The following is a 20,337-nucleotide window of genomic DNA, read 5'->3' on the forward strand; positions in this document are numbered from 1 at the left end:
AAGACATATAATGAATTTTTTAAAAAAATATAAAGAATGCCTCATAAGTTTGAAAAAAAGAAGCCGACACATCCTAACAGTGCACAAATTCCTAAATTGAGAGGGCTTTAAAACAATTTATTCAACTTACATACAATAGGCAAAAGAAGGAAGAACATCTGAAGCTAAAATTAAACAAAAAGAAGTCGTGATTTAGCGACTTTAAACAACAAAAAGTCTTTCATACTTTAAAAACTTTAAAATATAAAATATAATGAACAAACATAAGATTTAGAATAAAAAAGTAGTAGAAATAGTAGATTAACATTTTTTTCTCATTCCTCGCATCATAGAAGCTATCACCACAATAATAAAAATAGCAACTATTTTAAGTATAAAATATTATATACAGTTAAAAACGAAATAGTAAAAACATAAAAGAACTAAAAAATTTTAAGTAACAAACAAATAAAAATACAGCAGGAGTGACCATAGATATAATAAAATTGAGAGTTGTAGAAGCCCAAGAAAAAGTGCAGGAGTTAGCTGAAAGAAAAAACAATAGTCAGTAAAAAATAAAAGAAAGAATAAAATAGGATTAATAGAAAAAGTTGGATAAAAAATATTACTAACCTGCTGTCCAAAAAATATGATAGAATTAATTTTTTAAAACTAATATAAAAAATTAATTGGCCCATGCAGGTCTAGAACCTGCGACCTTCGTGTTATTAGCACGACGCTCTAACAAACTGAACTAATAGGTCATTTTATTAATTTTAAAACGTATCATTAAATATAGATTAAATATTTTTGAATAAAATTATTATTTGTAAAGTTGGTGTATCGACTTTCATAGTTTTTATATAATAAAATTATATAGTCTACAGTTAATTTTTTTTAATTTTCAAAATTAAAAATTTAAAATTTACATTTCATATTTCAAATTTTATATTTAACTTTTATATTTTATATTTTAATTAAATTACTTAAATTTAAATTTTTATTTTGAATTTTAGAGGAATTCCATAGAATTGCACAATGCATATCAAAAAATCGTGTAAAAATTGAATCCGCAGAATTTTTTAGAGTTACAGGATTCCTTATTTCATCTAAACCAAAACTAACCATTACGGTATGCACATGGATGCATGTCTCAATTTCCTCAATTACACTCCTATTCTCATAAGCATGCAATACATTCACTTATAATGTTAAAGGAGATATAAAGGGAATTCACCCATTTCGGGAAGGTCCAACCCACCTACTAATCGATGGTCCCTGACAAACACACTCTCTTGCAGGAAATCTGAGGCCTCCAACTCCCCTAGCTGCGAATCAAAGTCAGCCAGAAGCTGAATTTATATCCATTGCAAAACTTTACATAATCACATGATAGGAGCTAAATTCTCACCTAGGTTTAGTTTAAACTAAACCTCTGCTCCACTTCAAGATGGGGCTGCTTAAGATCACCCAATTCAGCTCCACTGGGTCTCAATAATCAACTCCAAGTGATTACCAAACCTGCTGCAATTCAGCTGAGAGTAACTCTACCAACCTGCATTAAAACTACTATCAAATCTCCAATTTCGGCGGAATTCTCACCTAGTATTATGCTATAGTTGAATCCCTGTTTTGGTCCAGGTTAGTGTACTCAATTTAACTTCCGAAAGCTTCAAAATATTAGCCGAGGACAATCTAATAATCCTTTGCAAATCTGCTGCGAACATTACCAAAAACAGCGTTAATATCATCACTAAGACACTCCAATTCAGCGAGGATCTCACCTGGGTTCAGATCAGAGCTGAACCTCTCCTTCCCTTGGATGTAAGCACCCCAAAACAGCCTATAACTGCTCCTATCCGCAGCTCAATGTAGTTATCCCAGCTGCTGAGAATATAAAGTAAAATCAGGATTACACTTCCATCTATAAGCCTATTAAAGCATCATTATGTGGTCAATATTCAGTCAATCACCTTTTCCAGGTTTAGTTCTAACTTCCCCCCTTGAGTTCGGATTGCACAACCATCTTGAAACTTGTTTAAGTAGCTGCCAATACCTCTCTCACTTCAGCTGGAGCAAAGAAGCCAAAAACCACACTCAATTCCAATACTAATACCAACTAAAAAGAGAAAAGGTCTTACTTACTTTACTAGAATACCACTCAGTTATTTACTGAAGTGAGACTGCAAGGACACCTTCAAATTGGTCTCTCCAACCCTTCCCTGCTGCAGCTTCCAAGCTTCTAACACAGCTAATCACAAAAGAGAAGGAAGGAAAAGGCTTAGATCTCTAATTTCACTTCCCTCAAGCCTCAACCCTAGAGAGAGAACAAAAGCAAGGCTAAACCCTGGTTTCCCCCTGAGCTAACATGAGATAACCATCATCTGGGTCGAGCTGAGAAGGATAAGGATGAGTATAAAAGGGAAAAAGACCAAAAACTCCTTGCTGCCACGCAGCTACTGTCTCTGCTGCTTGCTGTACCGGTACAGCATCATGCATGTACCGGTACACCAATACAAAATGGCCAATTTCGCAGGAGCAATGCACATTCTCGCTTCCCACATCCCGATCACTCTCAAACTTATTCATAAACATCTTTAAACCTTTTAGAATATGTAGGAAGGTTCCGAATGTCATTCCCCTTACTCGAACTTCGTAATTTACACAAGCTCAGTATACTACATTAAACTAGACAAAATTTTAAGAAAAGTTTTGATTAATATCCCAAATTTAGCATTAATTTTGTACTAATTTAAGCTTTAATTTAAGATTTGATTGAGATCTCAAATTTTAAGCATTAATTTTAAGAATTTTTAGAACTCCTCTCAATTAGGCATTGATTTAAATTTTAGGAATTTTAGAAATAGTAATATTACTAAATATTTTGAATTTAAATATTTAAAGTTTAAATTTAAATGAGAGAAATTTTGTGTTACTATTTTAACAAATTTAATGTTGATAATAACGCATTCAACATATTTAATTTGTTTAAGAAATTTTTAAATTTCTTTAGTTTAGATATTAATTTTTACCACAAACTTAAAAAAAAAAATTGAATGTAGGTAAAAATTTTTTAAATTCAACGTATTTAATATGTTGTAATGTGTTTCTTATGAAATATCTGTACATTACGGATATGAAATGACAAAAAATCTGCGGATTATGGATGTCAATGGGGATACCCATAATTTTACCTAAATCCGAACTCAAATTCGAAAGCAAATGCAATGGATTTACGTTATATATAATATATATAAATGTTTGATGGTATATTTGAATATGTATTTTAAAAATTTAGAATTAATTTAATATATTTTAAAATATTGTAACGAGAAATAAATGTTTCGGGTTCGGATTTTCGAGTTTGGGCTAGGGTTTAGGTTTTGAATTTTTAGTCAAGTATGGGTGTGGATATGATTTTCTAAAATTCGTTGGATTTGGGTTCAGGTTTAGGTTTCGGTTTTGATAGTTGGATTCGGATTTGGATTTTTAAAATTCGTCCTGCATCCTACCATTTTACATCTTTACTGTAGTGAAGAGGAAAGATAGAGAGAGAAAAAAGAAACAAAGAAAGAATATAAATTTGATAATACAGTAGAGATAGAATTACTAAACTATTCATATATTAAAAGACCAAAATATTCTTTTTTGAGGTACTTGGTAACCGGTATCTCTCTCAAAGTGATTTGCTATTGCATGTCACAATTTTTAAAAAATTAAATATGAGCCGTTGAGTAGCAATGAATGAATGATATCGAAAAATAAAGTATAGAAGCACTACTCTATTAAGTTTTGAAATTGCGGGTTTATCCCTGCAAATTTATTCTTCTAAAGCTCTAAATGCAAATTAATCCCTATAGGTTCACTACATTTTTTTTTTTTTTTTTGAGGCCGTCATGCCCGTGCAAAAGAAGGGTTTTTGTTAAAACTGTTAGAATTTATTACTAATGATTCACGTAGAATGATATGAACATTTTAGAATAAACATATTTGATTTGAGGATAGGTGCTAAATATAATTATAAAAATATTTAAAGATAGTTTTTTAAAAAAAGCAGAATAGTCGCTTTGTAGCGGGGCCGGGGGCGGGGGAGTTAATTTTAACCTTTGAAGGAGTATGCTTGACATCTACAACTTCATCGGAATATATATGGAATTTTACTTCTTTCTATTTTTGCAATTAACTCTCTATTTTTTACTTTGGTTCAGTAGGCTTTAAATTCATTTGAACAGAAGAAAAGATTTGCTAACCTAACAAGAGTGGTGGTATACCATGATCACACATCACTAGATTACTTAGATTGTTTCTACTCTCCCGTGGCATGCTCCTCCTCATGTTTTTGCCTTCGTCAAAGCTCGAAATGCCCTTCAAACTGCAGGTGACAAAGTGAAACCACGCACGTTGCGAAAAACTTAAACAGTAACTTTCTTTCCATACTTCCTGCATTTTGAATAGATTGTTTGGCTGTCATGTGCTTTACTTTAAAGCTCCTCCATGACATACTGTTGAATTTCTACGCTTTTTCGCTGTCTACATACAATCCACACAGGAGGAGAAATTCATCATGCTTTATTTGAATATCATCCATTATTGAAAAAAAGGGGAGACTGTAAACAGAGACCCTCTAAATATAAAGGCACACAAAGAAAAGGGACTTCTATAACTGATTCAGTATTTTTAAAGTGTCACGCCCCGGGGTCCCTTTTCAGTTTAAAACAAAGCGGAAAAGCGTCTGAGTTTTTTTTTTTTTGGAAAACCTGACCCCAGAGTATGCCAGATCCGCCACAAATACAGGGAATCCACTGTTCACACGGACAGAGTCTCCTCTGTATTTGCACGGCGTCGCACAAGTACAAGAAGTCATCTAGGCACAACCACAATAAACGAACATACAAATAACCAACCGTTATATATATTCATACACCATTCACTACAGATTCACATTTATGCATAAATCCACACCTATCAGTTAAAATGTTTCCAACCACAGAAACGGGTTTTGAAATACTAAGATGCAAAATCCACAGAAACCTTTTGAAAACTGTTTCCTACACGGAAACCTTTATTCTTTAAAAACGCTACCGCGAGGGGTAGAAAACCTTTTATTTCAAGAAAACACAAATCCTTTATTACATTCCAAAATCAACTGAAAACTCAGATATTCAAATAATAACACAAAACTGAACCATGTAAACCGACTAAACTATAAATCAACAGAAATAATAAGGGTAATAACTAAATCGAAATAACCTGGGTCGGAAGCTCTATCGACCGCTACACACGTACCTCACATCTCGTCCCACTATTCATCGCCCGCGATACCTGAAAAATGGTGGGGGAGGTGAGAACATGTAAACATGTCTCCCCTCCCAGTAGGTACCGCAAGCCGATGAAGGCGAGGAGTACTCACCGGATCAGGAAGAGCTAAATAACAACAAGGGTCAGTGGAAATATAGTAGCAACAATAATAAGGTAAAGAGCAAGTATACCGAATACAGTAGCAACAATAATAAGGTAAAGAGCAGATATACCGAATACAGTAGCAATAAACTGAAAGAAAGTAAGAACTAGACTGAATAACGGCTACCACTACTGTAATTGGAACCGAAAGCATATATGAATATCTACTATAGTAGCAAGACAACTATAAAGTAAGAACTGTAAATATGCATGCAACGACTGCTACTATAGACATATGCGTCAACCGGTCAAGAAGTCCAAAAGTACTCAATCTGAAACCAATGCTCTCTTGGTCAGCACCGCAGACCTCAAGCCAGTGCCACTACTACTCTCCAGTGCATATAACCCCTCTAGGGCTCACGGGTTGTCACCATTCAACCACTTTTCCGGAAAAGAACACTCCTTGCGGTGGATCAGACCGCCAGTGTTCGTGAAATGCGACGAGTATCGGGCGATCAATGTAATATGCTCAATGATCAAACGTCAGCAACCAGCCGACAATCCTGCCCCACAGGGCCCATCGACCGCATAGGTCAACTAGGATGGGACAACAACGACATCCTCTCAAACATATGCAAATACTGCTCAATGAACCACAAGGACTGACCACTCAGATCAACTAGGATATGAAACTCGACCAATCACGTCACAAGTATAGGATATGAAACTCGACCAATCACGTCACAAGTATAGGATATGAGTAAAGTATAATCATCCGTCGGCAACTAACCGACAATCCCACCCCTCAGGGTATACCGACCTCAACGGTCATCAGACAACAAAGGTCGAGGAACTCACCGAATAGGTCACAAATACTGAATACTAGAATCGACCGACTAGATCGCTAATCTCACAGATAGTCACAGAATCGCTCTACTATAAATATGAAACAGGGTATGCAGAATAGCTAAGTAGAGCAACAAGAAAACATGGTATCACATACAGATAGATTATACTCCTACACATGATACTAAGCATGGAAACGTCTGAGTAGAGATATAATCAAAAACAACGTGGGTTAATGTAACGATAGAGTGGCAAAGCTCAACATATAAATATGCACGTGATCAATAACAAAAGAGGCAGATAAGAAACGATTCACCGGCGTGCACCACACTGTACCAACGTCGGATCGAGAGTGCACCACCTGTAAGGATGTCCGCCTGTCTTCCCAACGTGCGAAAGTAATGACAACCGGAACTACAGAGGGTCCACTCACCGGTTCAGTATGTAACCCACATAACATCAACCACTAAATCCGAAACCTCAACCTAAACCGTATCGTTAAACTCACAATTCCAAAAATCATAGCGCCTCGGGAATCGCGGTTTCCGCGAAACCAATTCACCGAACAAATCGCGAAGTCCCGAAAACCACACCGGACTCTCCGGAGCCAGGACTTGTCCGCGAAACTCAACCGACGTCGCACTGATCGAGCAACGACCGTTGCCACTACATACAATTACATAGTGACTTTGGCAGCAAAGACCTTAACTCATCTCCAAGACGATGTTATCGTCGGATAATTCGTTCCGACCGGGTTCCCGGAAGTGTCTATTTCGCACACCGGAAACCCACCGCTCACTCACCCGTTCATTTCCAAACCTCGACAATGACCACGGGACAGCCATACTAGGGTCTCGCGCACAATAAATCATCCGAGACACCGTCGGAATAATCCGAAACCGAAACGCCGCTCCGTCGGCCGCTGATTTTGCCGACAAACGCCACCGGAATGCCCCTTCTTCCATCTTCAAAAAGGGTCGGGCCTTGGACAATCAAGTCCAGAGCGTCACCCAAACTCTCCATGCTGCCAACAGCAAGCGCGAACGAACAAGGTTGCATAAGAAGCCCGCTTCCGAATACCCGAAATCGCATTATTTCATGCGATTTTGGCCGCTTTATAGTCGTTCTGCCACAAACCAGAAGTGAAAACAGCGGAAGCACGAAACACCCGCTGCACAGGTCTCGGCCTGCCGGAAACGATGCTACAACCTTTCGGAGCAATTCCGGGCCACAGAGGGAAGCGACGAGCAATGCGAAACTTGCTGAGACTGCCGCGCACAGCTCAAAGATTGCCGATTAACTCCTAACCAGAGCTGGCATCAGCGCGGTCGGAGCAATGAGCACGATGTTCAGCACGAACCCGTAGATCATCGTGCTCACTTTCCAGGGGTCCGGGCTGTCGGGGAGTCATTGGTCACCGAGCAAGGGTGGCCCGAAAGCCTAATGACTACTGTGCACGAACACCAACAACGGCGCTTACCGGATCGGAGGAGGGCTAGGGTTGTCGCGGCGATCCGGGAGGGGGAGCGGCCGGCCAGGGAGGGCCTGCTCGTGGCCGGTGGTTGTGGGGTTCGGGCACTGCGCTGGCGGGCGGGAGGTGGCCGTGTGGCGGCGGCCCGCAGCACAAAGCCGCCGAGTTCCTCTCGCTGTTCGAGCTCCTGGCGGCGCAGTGGCGGCGATCCGGATGTGAGGTCCGGGCGGCAGATCCGGCATGGCGAGACCGAGGGGGAAGGTGGTGCACCCTCGGTGGGCAGTGGCGCGTGGAGCGCCGAGCTGGGTCCGACCTCGGCAATTCGCACGGGTCATGTGGTGGCCGATGAGTTCCAGCGGTGCCCGCCCGGGCCAGGCGTGCAGGACGCGGCGGGCGGCAAGCGGAGGTTGCTCGGGAGGTCACTGGAAGGCGAGCGCGGCCGATGAGGGCGAGCGCAGCGGCGTGGCGCCCGCCTAGACGAGCGCCCAAGCTCTGGCCTAGGGCTGACCGCAGTATGGCCCGCAGGACTCCGCGCGGGGCTCCGGCAGGTATGGTAATGGCCGGAGTCGGCGGGGAAGATGCTCGGAGATGCGGTGCTCGGCCACGGGGATGTAAGCTCGGTGAACCCGAAGCTTCTTTCGCAATCTTCGGCGAAGTCGGAGCGAAGGGTGGCCGAGAGGCAAGGAAGATCGGGGTGGCTTGTCGGCGGCCGGGAGCTCGCCGGCCGGCCGCGGCGTTGCGACGTGTGGCAGGCGCAGAAGGTGGGGCGGCTAGGGCTCGGTTCGGCTGAGGAGAAGGCCAAAAGCTAGGGTTTCCTCACGAAACCCTAGTGCAACTACTATTTACATATGCACATTTGCAAGATAGTCCTCCCAGGGATAATATTCTCAGTCAAGTCCCTCACAGCATGCGTATTTTACACATACGCACCTCCATGTCCGATCTCACGCAATTCGGCACATAAAATATTACGACTTTTGCGAATTTCCCGATTTTCCACTCTCGACCCCTTAGCGAACTTCATGCAATATCCGGCAATCCGTTCATCGGATTTCCGAACGGATTGCACCATCGCGTTCAGCACGACGAAGGCAATGAAACTACGATTTCGTTTCATCCGATTTACTTGCCGATTTGCGACCAAACCCAACTGCTCTCCAACTAATCCACAAATTACACATAGACCTATGTATAAACCCTAAAACCTTTAATCCAAATTCAAATTTGAATTCCCTACCACCAGTGGGTACCAGAAACAACTCTCACCTAACCCCAGGTCACAAACGTAGAGCACGAGGAGTCTCATTATGCAAGAACAGCAAAGAGCGAAAATCCTCTTTTCGATAAAATTCCTTTTTCTCGAAAATCGTGCATCAGATCTGAAATCCGTCAGTGCCATTGGTTCCAGAATAGCTGAACCGATCAAAACGAGCTATTGGATCGCTATGAACAGAGTCCGATACGCGTAGAAAGCCAACTCTACTCCGTGGCTTCACCGAAAAACCGGAGTTACTATTCACTTAAGTGAAAACTAATAATCGCGTAACTTCTCCATTTTAGCTCATTTTCTCCTGAAACTTGACGAGTACTTATGTAATTAAATTACACACATAAACATCATCAACAGAGAGTTTAGTTGCACTGTAAAAATCTCAATCCTTACATGAAGAAACGCTTAATATCAACACCTATCCTTACCTTATCTATTAGTGGTGAAGGATTCACTATTTACAGTGATGCCTCGAAGAAAGGATTGGGATGCATCCTGATGCAGAATGACAAAGTGATTGCCTATGCTTCCTGACAGCTGAGGCTATTCGAGGAGAACTACCCGACCCACGACCTAGAATTGGCAACGGTAATCTTTGCACTGAAAATTTGGAGACATTACCTCTACGGCGAGCCTTGTGAGATTTTTACCGACCACAAAAGTTTAAAGTGCATCTTCACATAGAAAGAACTGAACATGAGACAAAGAAGGTGGCTAGAATTGTTGATAGACTACAATGTGACCATCAAGTATCATCCGGGCAAAGCCAGCGTCGAGCCGATGTCCTCAGCAGAAAATCAATAGGGAATATAGCGACATTGGTTACTTCTCAGCAGCATATTTTGGAAGATCTCAGACGGCTCGACATAGAAATTCGCATCCATGGGTATGAAGCTCATCTGGCTAACCTGCAGGTTCAACCTACACTGATTGATAGGATCAAGTCAGCCCAAGCGAATATATACATCTTCAGAAGACTCGACATTTAGTGGAATCAGGAGCACAATCGGAGTTTAGAATTCACGAAGATGGCTCTTTGAGATTTAGGAACCGGTTATGCGTTCCTAAGAATCCAGATTTTAAAAATAAAATTTTGAAGGAGGCCCATTATTCGGGATATTTAGTGCACCCTGGAGGAACAAAAATGTACAGAGACTTGAAGAACATCTTCTGGTGGAGTGACATGAAAAGGGAGTTGCAGAGTTCGTGGCTAAGTGTTTGACTTGCCAGCGTGTGAAAGTTGATAAGAAGAGATCAGCCGGCTTACTTCAGCCCCTTCCTACTCCTGAGTGGAAATGGGAGAGAAAAACTATGGATTTTGTTACTCGACTACCTAGAAGTGAGAAGGGCAATGACGTAGTTTGGGTCATAGTTGATAGATTGACTACGTCAGCGCACTTTCTGGCTGTAAAGACGGGTATGACTTTGGAGAAACTAGCGGAGCTCTATATTGCACAAATAGTATGTCTACATGGTGTTCCAGTTTCGATCGTGTCTGATCGTGATTCAAGGTTCGTGGCTCACTTCTGGAAAGGATTACATAAAGCTTTGGGAACCACACTGGACTTCAGTACCGCCTTCCATCCGCAAACAGATGGCCAGTCCGAGAGAACGATTCAAATTTTCGAAGACATGTTACGTGCTTATGTAATCGATATGAGAGGCTCTTGGAATCATTACCTACCATTGGTCGAATTTGCCTACAATAATAGCTTCCAGGCCAGCATACAAATGGCTCCCTTTGAAGCCTTGTATGGACAGAAATGTAGATCCCCTCTATGTTGGGATGATGTTGGTGAGAGAAAGCTACTTGGTCCGGAGATTGTGCAACAAACTATTGAGAAGGTTCATTTGATTAAGGAGCATCTCAGAGCAGCTCAGAGTCGGCAGAAGAGCTACGCTGATAATCGAAGACGACCGCTCGAGTTTGAAGCCGGAGATCGTGTCTTCTTGAACGTGTCACCCTCAAGAAGTATTATGCGCTTTGGAATCCGTGGGAAGCTTAGCCCTCGTTATGTGGGCCCTTTTGAGATACTTGAAAGAATTGGTGACGTAGCGTACAGACTAGCCTTACCGCCTTCTTTAGCTGGAGTGCACAACGCCTTTCATGTATCTATGTTGAGAAAATATGTTCACGATCCGAGCCACGTTGTAGAGCCGAAACCTTTGCAACTTAGAGAAGATCTATCTTATGATGAACGGCCGATACGTATTGTGGACCGAAAAGAGCAAGTTTTGAGAAGACGGGCCATTCCATATATTAAAGTCCAGTGGAGCAACCATTCCGAACGAGAGGCTACTTGGGAACTTAAAGAACAGATGAGGAAGAAGCACCCTCAACTCTTCGAGAGCTAAGGTGTGTTAAGTTTAGAGGACTAAACTTCTTTTAGGGGGGGGTGGTTGTAACACCCCACACTTTTAACTTCTTATTTTGACTCCTTTTCTTTTGAAACTTGGACTTTTTTGTAAATATTAAGAGTATTAGGGCTTGGCAGCATTTTGTTTATTTAATCCCTAATTTAATTAGATTTTTTTCCTTTTCTTTTAATTCCGGATGAACCCCTCCCCCAACCCGATCAACCTTTTTCGCCTTTCCCGTACGACACTTTCTCTCTCCCCTCACCGCGTCCGTACGACTTCTGCCACTCCGCTCGTGCGCGCGCGACGCCATCTGATCCCTACCGTCGTCGCCGTCATCCGTAGCGGCTTCCGCCGCAATCCTCTTTGATCGTTATTTTTGGTTCGCTATCGACGGAATCTTGCCGTCGTCTTCACCATTTCGAGAAGGTTTTTCTCTTTCCCTCATTTTACCTCTATATCGAATCTTGTGATCATCCAACCTCTCTATTCATCGTTATATTATTATTATTTTGAATACTCGTCTCTTAATGGTTGAAAATTGAAACCATTAAAATCCGATTTCGTTATATCTAATCTTCATCGTTTGAACAGTTTAGTTTCATATCTTGTATCCTCTGTATGATCTTGTTGCATAAAACTTCGCACATTCTACACATTTTTGGAATGCCCATTATATGTTCGATGAAACGCCTTTGAGAGGGCGAATTTCGTTTTGTTTCTAATTTCGATCTCATCTAATTGTAATTTGCCTATTAATATTCCAACATCTGAAAACCCTCTGTTTGAGCATTGAAATCTTCGTTTATTATTTAAATTTCCGTTCATGTTATCTTCTTGGAATAATTTAAATTCTCCAAAAACTCCTTCATCCCTTTGATCACTATTTGAGGTTCGTCGAATTTATTATTCTAAATCCCTTTGTGCTCCGTCCCGACCTATTTGCATACCATTATATTCTCTTTGCATGTTCATTTTAGTTAGCTTATAGAGAATCGCATGTTTCTATTTTAGGTTTCGATGATTAATTTTCTGCGCAGTTTCGACTGGATAATTTCTCTCTTTAAAGCTGCGTTAAGGTAAGCGACCGGACACCCGTTAGTTTTTCGTAAGATAAATTAGGAAAATATTCCGATTGTACCAAATCTTATTTTGTAGATTTTAAAATTAAGGGTTAAGCATATTGTTTAATATTTCTGTAAATTGAGCTTCAACTGTAATTGACAGGTCCTTTTAGCAAAATGAACTTTTGAAATTTGATAATCTGTTTTGTAAATTAGTGACTGGATAATTTTTTTAATTATAATGTCTCATAGTATTCTGCTATGCTATGTTGGCCATGTCGACATGTATTTTGTTATAGAAGCAAGCTTCGTCTTTGTATTGCGCCTTCGGGTGCCTGCGCCTATCCGCGCCTTTATTTTGTTTGCGCCTTCGGGTGCCTGCGCTTATCCGCGCCTTTGTTTTGTTGCAACTTCGGGTGTCTCTGTTTTGTTTACGCCTTCGGGTGTCTTTAGATCTCGCCAACGGATCATATGATATAGTTAAGTGCCGGAGACTTAATGTTTACGATTATCTTTTGCATGTTATCTATCTGATTCTGTAGCCTTGTATATTTACTAATTTAGTAGATATGCGGCATCTGTTATGCCTCGGGTTTGGGGCGTGGCAATAAGGGCGCACAAAGAGAAGGGATTTCTATAACTGATTCAGTATTTTTAAAGGGAAGAGAGAAACTAATTGAACTAAAGGTCTCAAATGGCTACCGAACTCTAGATCATGAGCCAAATTAGGAGGAAATTGAACTACCTAAAGCTTGCTGATAAATAATAACAAAGACACAGAGACCACGTGAAAACCTAAAATCTAATCAATAAAACTCAATGCTCCTCCTTTCGAATAATGCTCTTGAACCAGTAAGCCGAGTTCTTAGGGTATCGCTTGAGCGTGTTGAAATCAACGTAGACTAGGCCGAACCTCGATGTGTTCCCCAACTGCCACTCAAAATTGTCGAGCAGGGACCACGCAAAGTAGCCGATCACATTGGCACCCTGCTCCATCGCCCTCCGTAGTTCGGTCAAGTAGCTCCTGTAGTAGTTGATCCTTGTTGTATCCTCCAATGCGTGAGGAAGAGTCACGTTACCAGCTTGGTCCATTCCTGCATTCATCGTCACAAACAACAAAGCAAAGTTTAGTTAATCATTAATTGCCGATAGAAGTGAACATAGAGAGAGGGTTAGAATTGACTTTTAAGTTGTTAATACCATTTTCAGCAAGAATGATTGTTGGGCTGTTATATGCCTCCTTAACGTAAGTCACAGCTTTGTATATTCCCCATGGAACAATGTAAAGCCAATATGAATTTGCCTGCATCAATAAATCCAAAACTAATTGATTTTCAAAATTCCTTTCATGCATAGCTAAATAAAGAAGATCACGACGTTGTGTAGGTGTCAACTTCTTGTGCTAAAAAACAAGAATGATTGAAATCTATGAATGAGAAGAAATGAAGATAATACAGAACTACGAATGTAAAAGAGAGAGAAAAAAAAATGAAGATAATACCAAACTATGATTGTGAAAGAGAGTGAATAAAAATAGTCCTTCACATCTATGGCTAAGTTAAATAGTTCATAAGTCAATATCAATGCTAGTAATGAGTATAAAATTACCAGTTTTCCGATTTCCACACCATTACGATCATCTACAAAGGAAAGTTCAGAAATGGAAGGGATTAATATAGCATTGTTAAAACACCATCAGCATGTACTTAAGTCTATATAATCACTTGAGAGGCCAGAGAGAACTCACAAATATAATTAACATGCCAGTCATTTGAGTAGCTGACTTCCATACCACTGGTCGGTTTTTGGTCCCCCATATAGTAAGCGGTGTACTGATTGATGCCCACGTAATCGAACGAACCTTTAACAATCTTAACCTCCTTAGCAGTGAACTTGGGCAACCTGTCCTTGACAATCTCTTGCATTGTGTTTGGATAGTGACCATACACAATCGGGTGAAGGAACCTGCAATAGATTGAAACCGTGTTTGTAAATACTCAATTTTCTTAATGATGATGACAAGTTAGGTATTAGTTAGAATATTTTTGTGATTTTACCATCCAAGATGGAAGTCTCTGGCTCTTTGAGCAGCTGCTTTGTCCTCTGCAGAGTAAGTATGAGGCTCATACCATACAAAGTCCAAGAGTATTCCAATCTTTCCCTTTTGAGAAGCCTGAAAATAGTTAATTTTCATAAATATTCTGTCGCTTTTTGATTAACTAACAGCATCTAATATGACAACTGAGATAGCAGAGCAATTACTCGTGCCTTTCACATGAAATACACAAGAAACGTTTCCAATGTAACTAACTAAAGTCACTCTATGATTTCCAATGTAACACAAGAAAGGTTTCCAATGTAACTAACTGCAAGTTGTTCTATGCTTTCCAATGTAACACGAGAAAATTTTCCAATGTGACTAAATAATGTTGTTCTCGGCTAGAAATTTGTACAGGGAATCTCCAAACAAGTAGATTTCGTGTGTGATTTACTCTCCAAGAAAAGAGAAATCTTGCAGGCCAAATTAGGAAAAAAAATCAGTTCCCAATCTACTTGCAAGCAAGTACAAAATATAAATTATTTTGTAAATAGATCTTGATTGATACTTTTCTTGATTTGTAGGCCCTATAAAAGTTTAGAAGTTGTAAAAGAAATTTGCTGAGGTGTAAGAATATGAAGAACACAAAGCTGATATGGAAATCGAAGGACAGTTACATGCTTAGACATATACCTGATACTTCTCACGGTAACGCTTCACCGCAGCAGCGTGAGATAAGATGAGATGGTGGGCCACAATGTAGGGCTCTGTACTTGAGTTTCCCCCTGCTTTACAACCAGTACACCTTCCCGGGGCATGCAAACCGTTATCATACCCAAGAGCCGCCACGCACCTCGGCTCATTCATTGTGAACCAGTTTTTCACTCTATCCCCAAATGTCTTGAAGCAAAAGTCGGCATAGTCCGCGAATGCAGGCCTAATTCAACATGTCGCAAACACAAATATCAAAATAAAGATATCAAAAACAAATAACAATAATTACAGTAAGAAAAAAAAAATTAATGAATAAAAAAGCTAATCCATCTTTGCTTACAAGACAAATTACTTTTAGGCCTTGTTTGGATGCATGAATATCTTGTTCAGTATTTCTCCTTTGAAATTTCTACATTTGATTTATAGGGAATGCGATCAAATGTTTAGAATTCGATACTGTATTCGGCTTTTAAGTGATTTTTTTGGATAAGATAAATCACCTTATAGGTAAAATACTCTATCCTACCAAATTATGGATAACAAGACCTTCGAAGGAGCAAAAATCAAACTCCTTACTTACAATCATGTTACAAAATTCTTAAACAGAATAAGTTAGTCTTTGGATAACTTATTCCGACATCCAAACAGAGCATTAAGCAAACACCTTGGTCATACTATTATGAATAAGAGTTATTTTTTACTGTGAATGGATAAAATGTGTCTTGCTAAGATTTGTGAAATATTGTTGTGTCGGTAGCAAAACTAGCTCTATTAATATCAATTCCCGTCTGTAAATACAATGTGCAACTAAATGGACTACAATGCTAGAACGAGTCAAGAATAAGTAATAGAATAGGGAAAGAGAAACAATTAGCAGAATAGAACAATACAGTAATAGGATGCGCAAATGGACTATTACACTATCTTTTGGTTTAACCAGCCAAGATACTCCTCATGAAGCGCCAATGGGAGATCATAGTGATAGAGATTCGCATACGGAGTGATGCCTACAAAATAATGAATATTTCTCAGTTTCTCAGTTTAGTATATCATTTAAGAATTTATTGACTTAAAATCATCTACTTGAGAACTTTACTTAAAAAAGAAAAAGAAAAATGCTTCAGAGAGAATGTACCTTGCTTGATCATGTAGTCGATAAGCCTATTGTAGTATGCTACACCCTCCCAATTGACCTTCCCAACCCCCTCTGAATTGATGGAGAACAAGTTTCAATAAAGATATTTGCAAGAACACAATGTTATTTCTGTTACGAACATGAGGGGCTGTTTGGTTGCTTGCATTTCAAGTTGCATTACAGATGCAACTACTTAGAAACCTAGATATTTTGCTCGGTTTGCTGCTGGTGCATCTGCGTGCTGCAGTTGGAGGCCCAACTGTTGCATTTCAAACTACATGCACCTCCAAATGGTGCCGAAATACAAGTTTAAAAGATGATTAGTTGGTACCTGGGAAAATGCGGGACCAGGAGATTGAGAAGCGGTATGCATCAAAGCCCATCTCCTTCATTATGTCTATATCTTCCTGTGCCACAAGAAAGCATATTAATCGATACAATAAATAAGAGAAAAATTATGATCCTCGAGGAAAGAACATTAAAGAAGAAGCAGATTCTTCATGCTTAGTTAGTTATGAACCAATTTGGGACCTGAAATTTAAATTGGGTTTGGGGATTTTAATTTTATCCCAGTTCGATCCCATCTTGCAAAAGGCACAACAGAGAAAGAAACAATTCTTTTTCATAAATACCTTATAGCGGTGATACTCGTCGGTTGTGACATCTGCAGTAGCATTATTCGGAATTTTACCTGCGCATAAACAAACAAAATATACTAAATAAATAAAACACAGCATAACCATCATACATATTAATATATATGAACTATTATTTAATTAATATGTGAAGAATATGACCTGGGATCCTAACAAATGCGTCCCAAATGCTAGGTCCCCTCCCAGCCTTGAGGGCCATCCCTTCGACCTGGTACGCCGACGACGCTGTGCCAAAGACGAACCCTTCCGGGAAGCTCGCGCGACTCAGCCCGCCCGTCCCGTTGCATTCCGCCGCAGAGAAGCGGATCGCCCCCGCCAGCACCGCGAAGAGGAAGTAGAACAAGAAGACCGCATCCAAGTTCTTCTTCATCTTCATGGTGTGTCGTCTACTTAGCAGCTTACTAATCTTGCCCAGTTGAGTAGCAGTACAGATAATAATAATTGAAGAGTAGAGTACGTACTGGTAACGCCCTTTTTTTTAAAAATTTATAGTAGAACATAGAAAGCGAGATAAAAACAGATATCGAGTAATTTTCGTGTAACAAACTAACAATATATGATCTTATCCGTAAAATCATGTTTGTTACCGTTTTCAAATTAGTCGGGATGGAAAATAGGGATAGAATAATAACGCCGCCCATTCTCGTGTCTCTTCCTCCCGTAAATTTCGATATAAGTAATATTATTCGTACACTAATAAAAAATGTCTATACATACAAAATTCACGGCATAATTATTTTAATCTATTTTAAATTTATATAAATTTGTACATTATATTTATATAAAAATTACAATAAAAATTATATTTTATAAATCTATAAATTATATTTTACTAAAAAATAATCTGTAATATTCTATATTATCCTTTTATTTTTTATATACATCAAATATTTATTTTTTTTTTGAATTTGATGAATTCAAAATTTAAGTATGTATTTACACTAAGCTTTGTTTCGGTCGGGATTAAATAAAAACTAATTATTCCAAAAATAGGATTAAGTTTAGGGTACGTTTGATTCGAATTATCCTGAAAGGATTACAGGCAATCCTGTCAGGATTATTGTGTTTGGTTTATCCGTTATATAATCTAGTCGTTAATGTAGCATTAAAAACCGAACAGAATTATGCTGAAATTATTAACGAGAGGGGAGTCGTGTATCTTGCATTACTAAAAATCGGTAATACTACATATTATATAAAATGACAATTTTATCTTCCAACACCCTCAAACCCAATTAACAGCATTGTTTTCATCGCTCTCTCACGCCCTTGCCCTCTCACGCTGCTGTCTCTCGTTCTCTCTCTCTCTCGCATGCCACTCTCTCTCTCTCTATCTCTTTCTCTCTCTCTCGCGCACGAACACCTATCATCTTTTGTTCTTGTATGATTTTTTATTATGTATAATGATCTTTTTTTTATTTATTCTTTTATGGGTTGAAATTAATTTTTTGCAACGTTAATTTTTTTTATGTTTAGTCTTTTTATTTTTGTCACGCCCCGGGGTCCCCTTTTTGTTTGAAATACAGCGGAAATGCGTTTGAAATTTTTTTTTTTTTTGAAAGCCTGACCCCAGAGTATGGCAGATCCGCCACAAATACAGGGAATCTACTATTCACACGGACAGAGTCTCCCCTGTACTTGCACGGCGTCACACAAGTACAAGAGTATAGCCAGGAAACAACCACAACCAAATGAATATAAAGATAACCATACATTCATACATTCACCATTCACATCACAGTTTTATGTTCAGTGTTTAAATATAAATTCACGAAAATTCTTTTGAAAACTGTTCCCTACACGGAAACCCTTATTCGTTAAAAACGCTACCACGAGGGGTAGAAAACCTTTTATTTTACAAAATCCAGAAATCCACATTTTCCAATGTAATAAAAATACTGAACCATATGAACTGACTAAGCTATAACAACAGAATAGTAGGGGTAAAACTAAACCGATAACCTGGGTCGGAAGCTCTATCGACCGCTACGAACGTACCTCACGTCTCGTCCCAAAACTCAACACCTGTAATACCTGAAAAAATAGTGGGGGAGGTGAGAACATGTAAACATGTCTCCCCTCCCAGTGGGTACCGCAAGCCGAAGAAGGCGAGGAGTACTCACCGGATCAGGAAGAGATAAACAACAGTATGGGTAAGTAAAATACAGTAGCAACGATAATGAACGAATGAGATATATATATATAAAAGCACAACTACCGCTACTGTAATGTACAACTGCAAGCATACAAGGATATCGAAACTATAGTAGCAAGACAACTGTAAGGAAAGAACTAGAAGTATATATGCAACAACCGCTACTATAGCTATATGCGTCAACCGGACGAGAAGTCCAAAAGTACCCAATCTAAACCGCCGTGTCGGTCTAAGGACCTCAGGCAAAAGCCACTATCTGCTCACACCTGGCATGTAACCCTAGCACAAAGAGAACACCGCTGGGCTCACGGGTCGGATGTACGACCACTTTTCCGGAAAAGAACACCCTCCTGCGGGGGATCAACCCGCTGGTGTACGTGAAATGCACTCGAGCTGTGGCGATCAATGCGGATATGATCAATAGCCAACCGTCGGCAATCAGCCGACAATCACCGCCCCTCGGGGCTAACCGACCGTGTAGGTCATCAAGTAACAACGTGAACCGACCAAGAGAGGTCAATATACGGAAAGTAACGAACGACCAAACAGGTCACCGATGCAAACAGGAGAACCGACCAACCAGGTCACAAGTATAGTATATACGAATGCCATCTACTCTACCCCTATACAGGATACTACACATAGAACAACCAGGCAGAGTAAATAAAGATAATATGTAGATACTGCTCGATGTCAACTAAAAGTACGAACGCAAGAACCGACCGATAGGTCACAGGAGTGTATTAGATATAGTCCAGAACTACCGTCAGCACCAGCCGACAATCCTGCCCCTCAGGGTACACCGACCTCAAAGGTCATCGAACAACAGAAGTCAAGAAACAGACCAACCCAATACATAATGCAACAACCGACCATCCAGGTCAACAGATATAAGATAAAAGCACCGATCAACTAGGTCACCGAAACGAAGTACGAGAACCGACCAATCAGGTCACCGGAACAAAGTACGAGAACCGACCAATCAGGTCACCGATATCACATATGGATAAACTACTCTACTACTACACATGATACTAAGCATAGAACATATGAGTAGCGTAATAGAAACAACGGGGATGCAAGCTCAATATATAATACGAAAATAGCAACAGAAGAACAGGGATAGAAGAGTATCACCGAGCGTGCACCACTGTACCGACTTCGGATCGAAGTACCCACCTGTACAACTGTCGCGTCTGTCTCCTGACCGCAAAAGAACGTCAACTGGACCTAAGGAAAGTCCACCGGGTT

General features: G+C 39.9%; 1 protein-coding gene, 1 long non-coding RNA gene and 1 other non-coding gene across 7 annotated transcripts; all 3 read right to left on the reverse strand.

Annotated features, from left to right (window-relative positions):
* Positions 428 to 4,675, reverse strand: LOC109709658. Of its 5 annotated transcripts, none has more exons than XR_002216191.1 (8): positions 4,230 to 4,675; positions 2,125 to 2,230; positions 1,953 to 2,049; positions 1,764 to 1,866; positions 1,582 to 1,693; positions 1,391 to 1,500; positions 1,241 to 1,307; positions 428 to 525 (listed from the first exon to the last, which is right to left on the reverse strand). It is a non-coding gene; the product is annotated as an uncharacterized LOC109709658 (long non-coding RNA). The 5 variants fall into 5 exon arrangements; XR_002216190.1 differs by having other exon boundaries at positions 1,582 to 1,696; XR_002216189.1 differs by lacking the exon at positions 1,582 to 1,693 and having other exon boundaries at positions 1,391 to 1,534.
* TRNAI-AAU lies at positions 670 to 743 on the reverse strand. The gene has a single exon. It is a non-coding gene; the product is annotated as a tRNA-Ile (tRNA).
* LOC109709657 (beta-glucosidase 26-like) lies at positions 13,001 to 17,342 on the reverse strand. The gene is made up of 11 exons (XM_020231974.1): positions 17,073 to 17,342; positions 16,908 to 16,966; positions 16,607 to 16,682; positions 16,276 to 16,347; positions 16,060 to 16,147; positions 15,120 to 15,363; positions 14,446 to 14,561; positions 14,136 to 14,353; positions 13,997 to 14,028; positions 13,589 to 13,691; positions 13,001 to 13,482 (listed from the first exon to the last, which is right to left on the reverse strand). Exons 1-11 carry the CDS (start codon positions 17,305 to 17,307, stop codon positions 13,205 to 13,207), a joined length of 1,521 nt encoding a protein of 506 aa, XP_020087563.1. The 5' UTR covers positions 17,308 to 17,342; the 3' UTR covers positions 13,001 to 13,204.

This window comes from Ananas comosus, linkage group 4, assembly GCF_001540865.1.
Source record: "Ananas comosus cultivar F153 linkage group 4, ASM154086v1, whole genome shotgun sequence".
Classification (NCBI taxonomy): Eukaryota; Viridiplantae; Streptophyta; class Magnoliopsida; order Poales; family Bromeliaceae; genus Ananas; species Ananas comosus.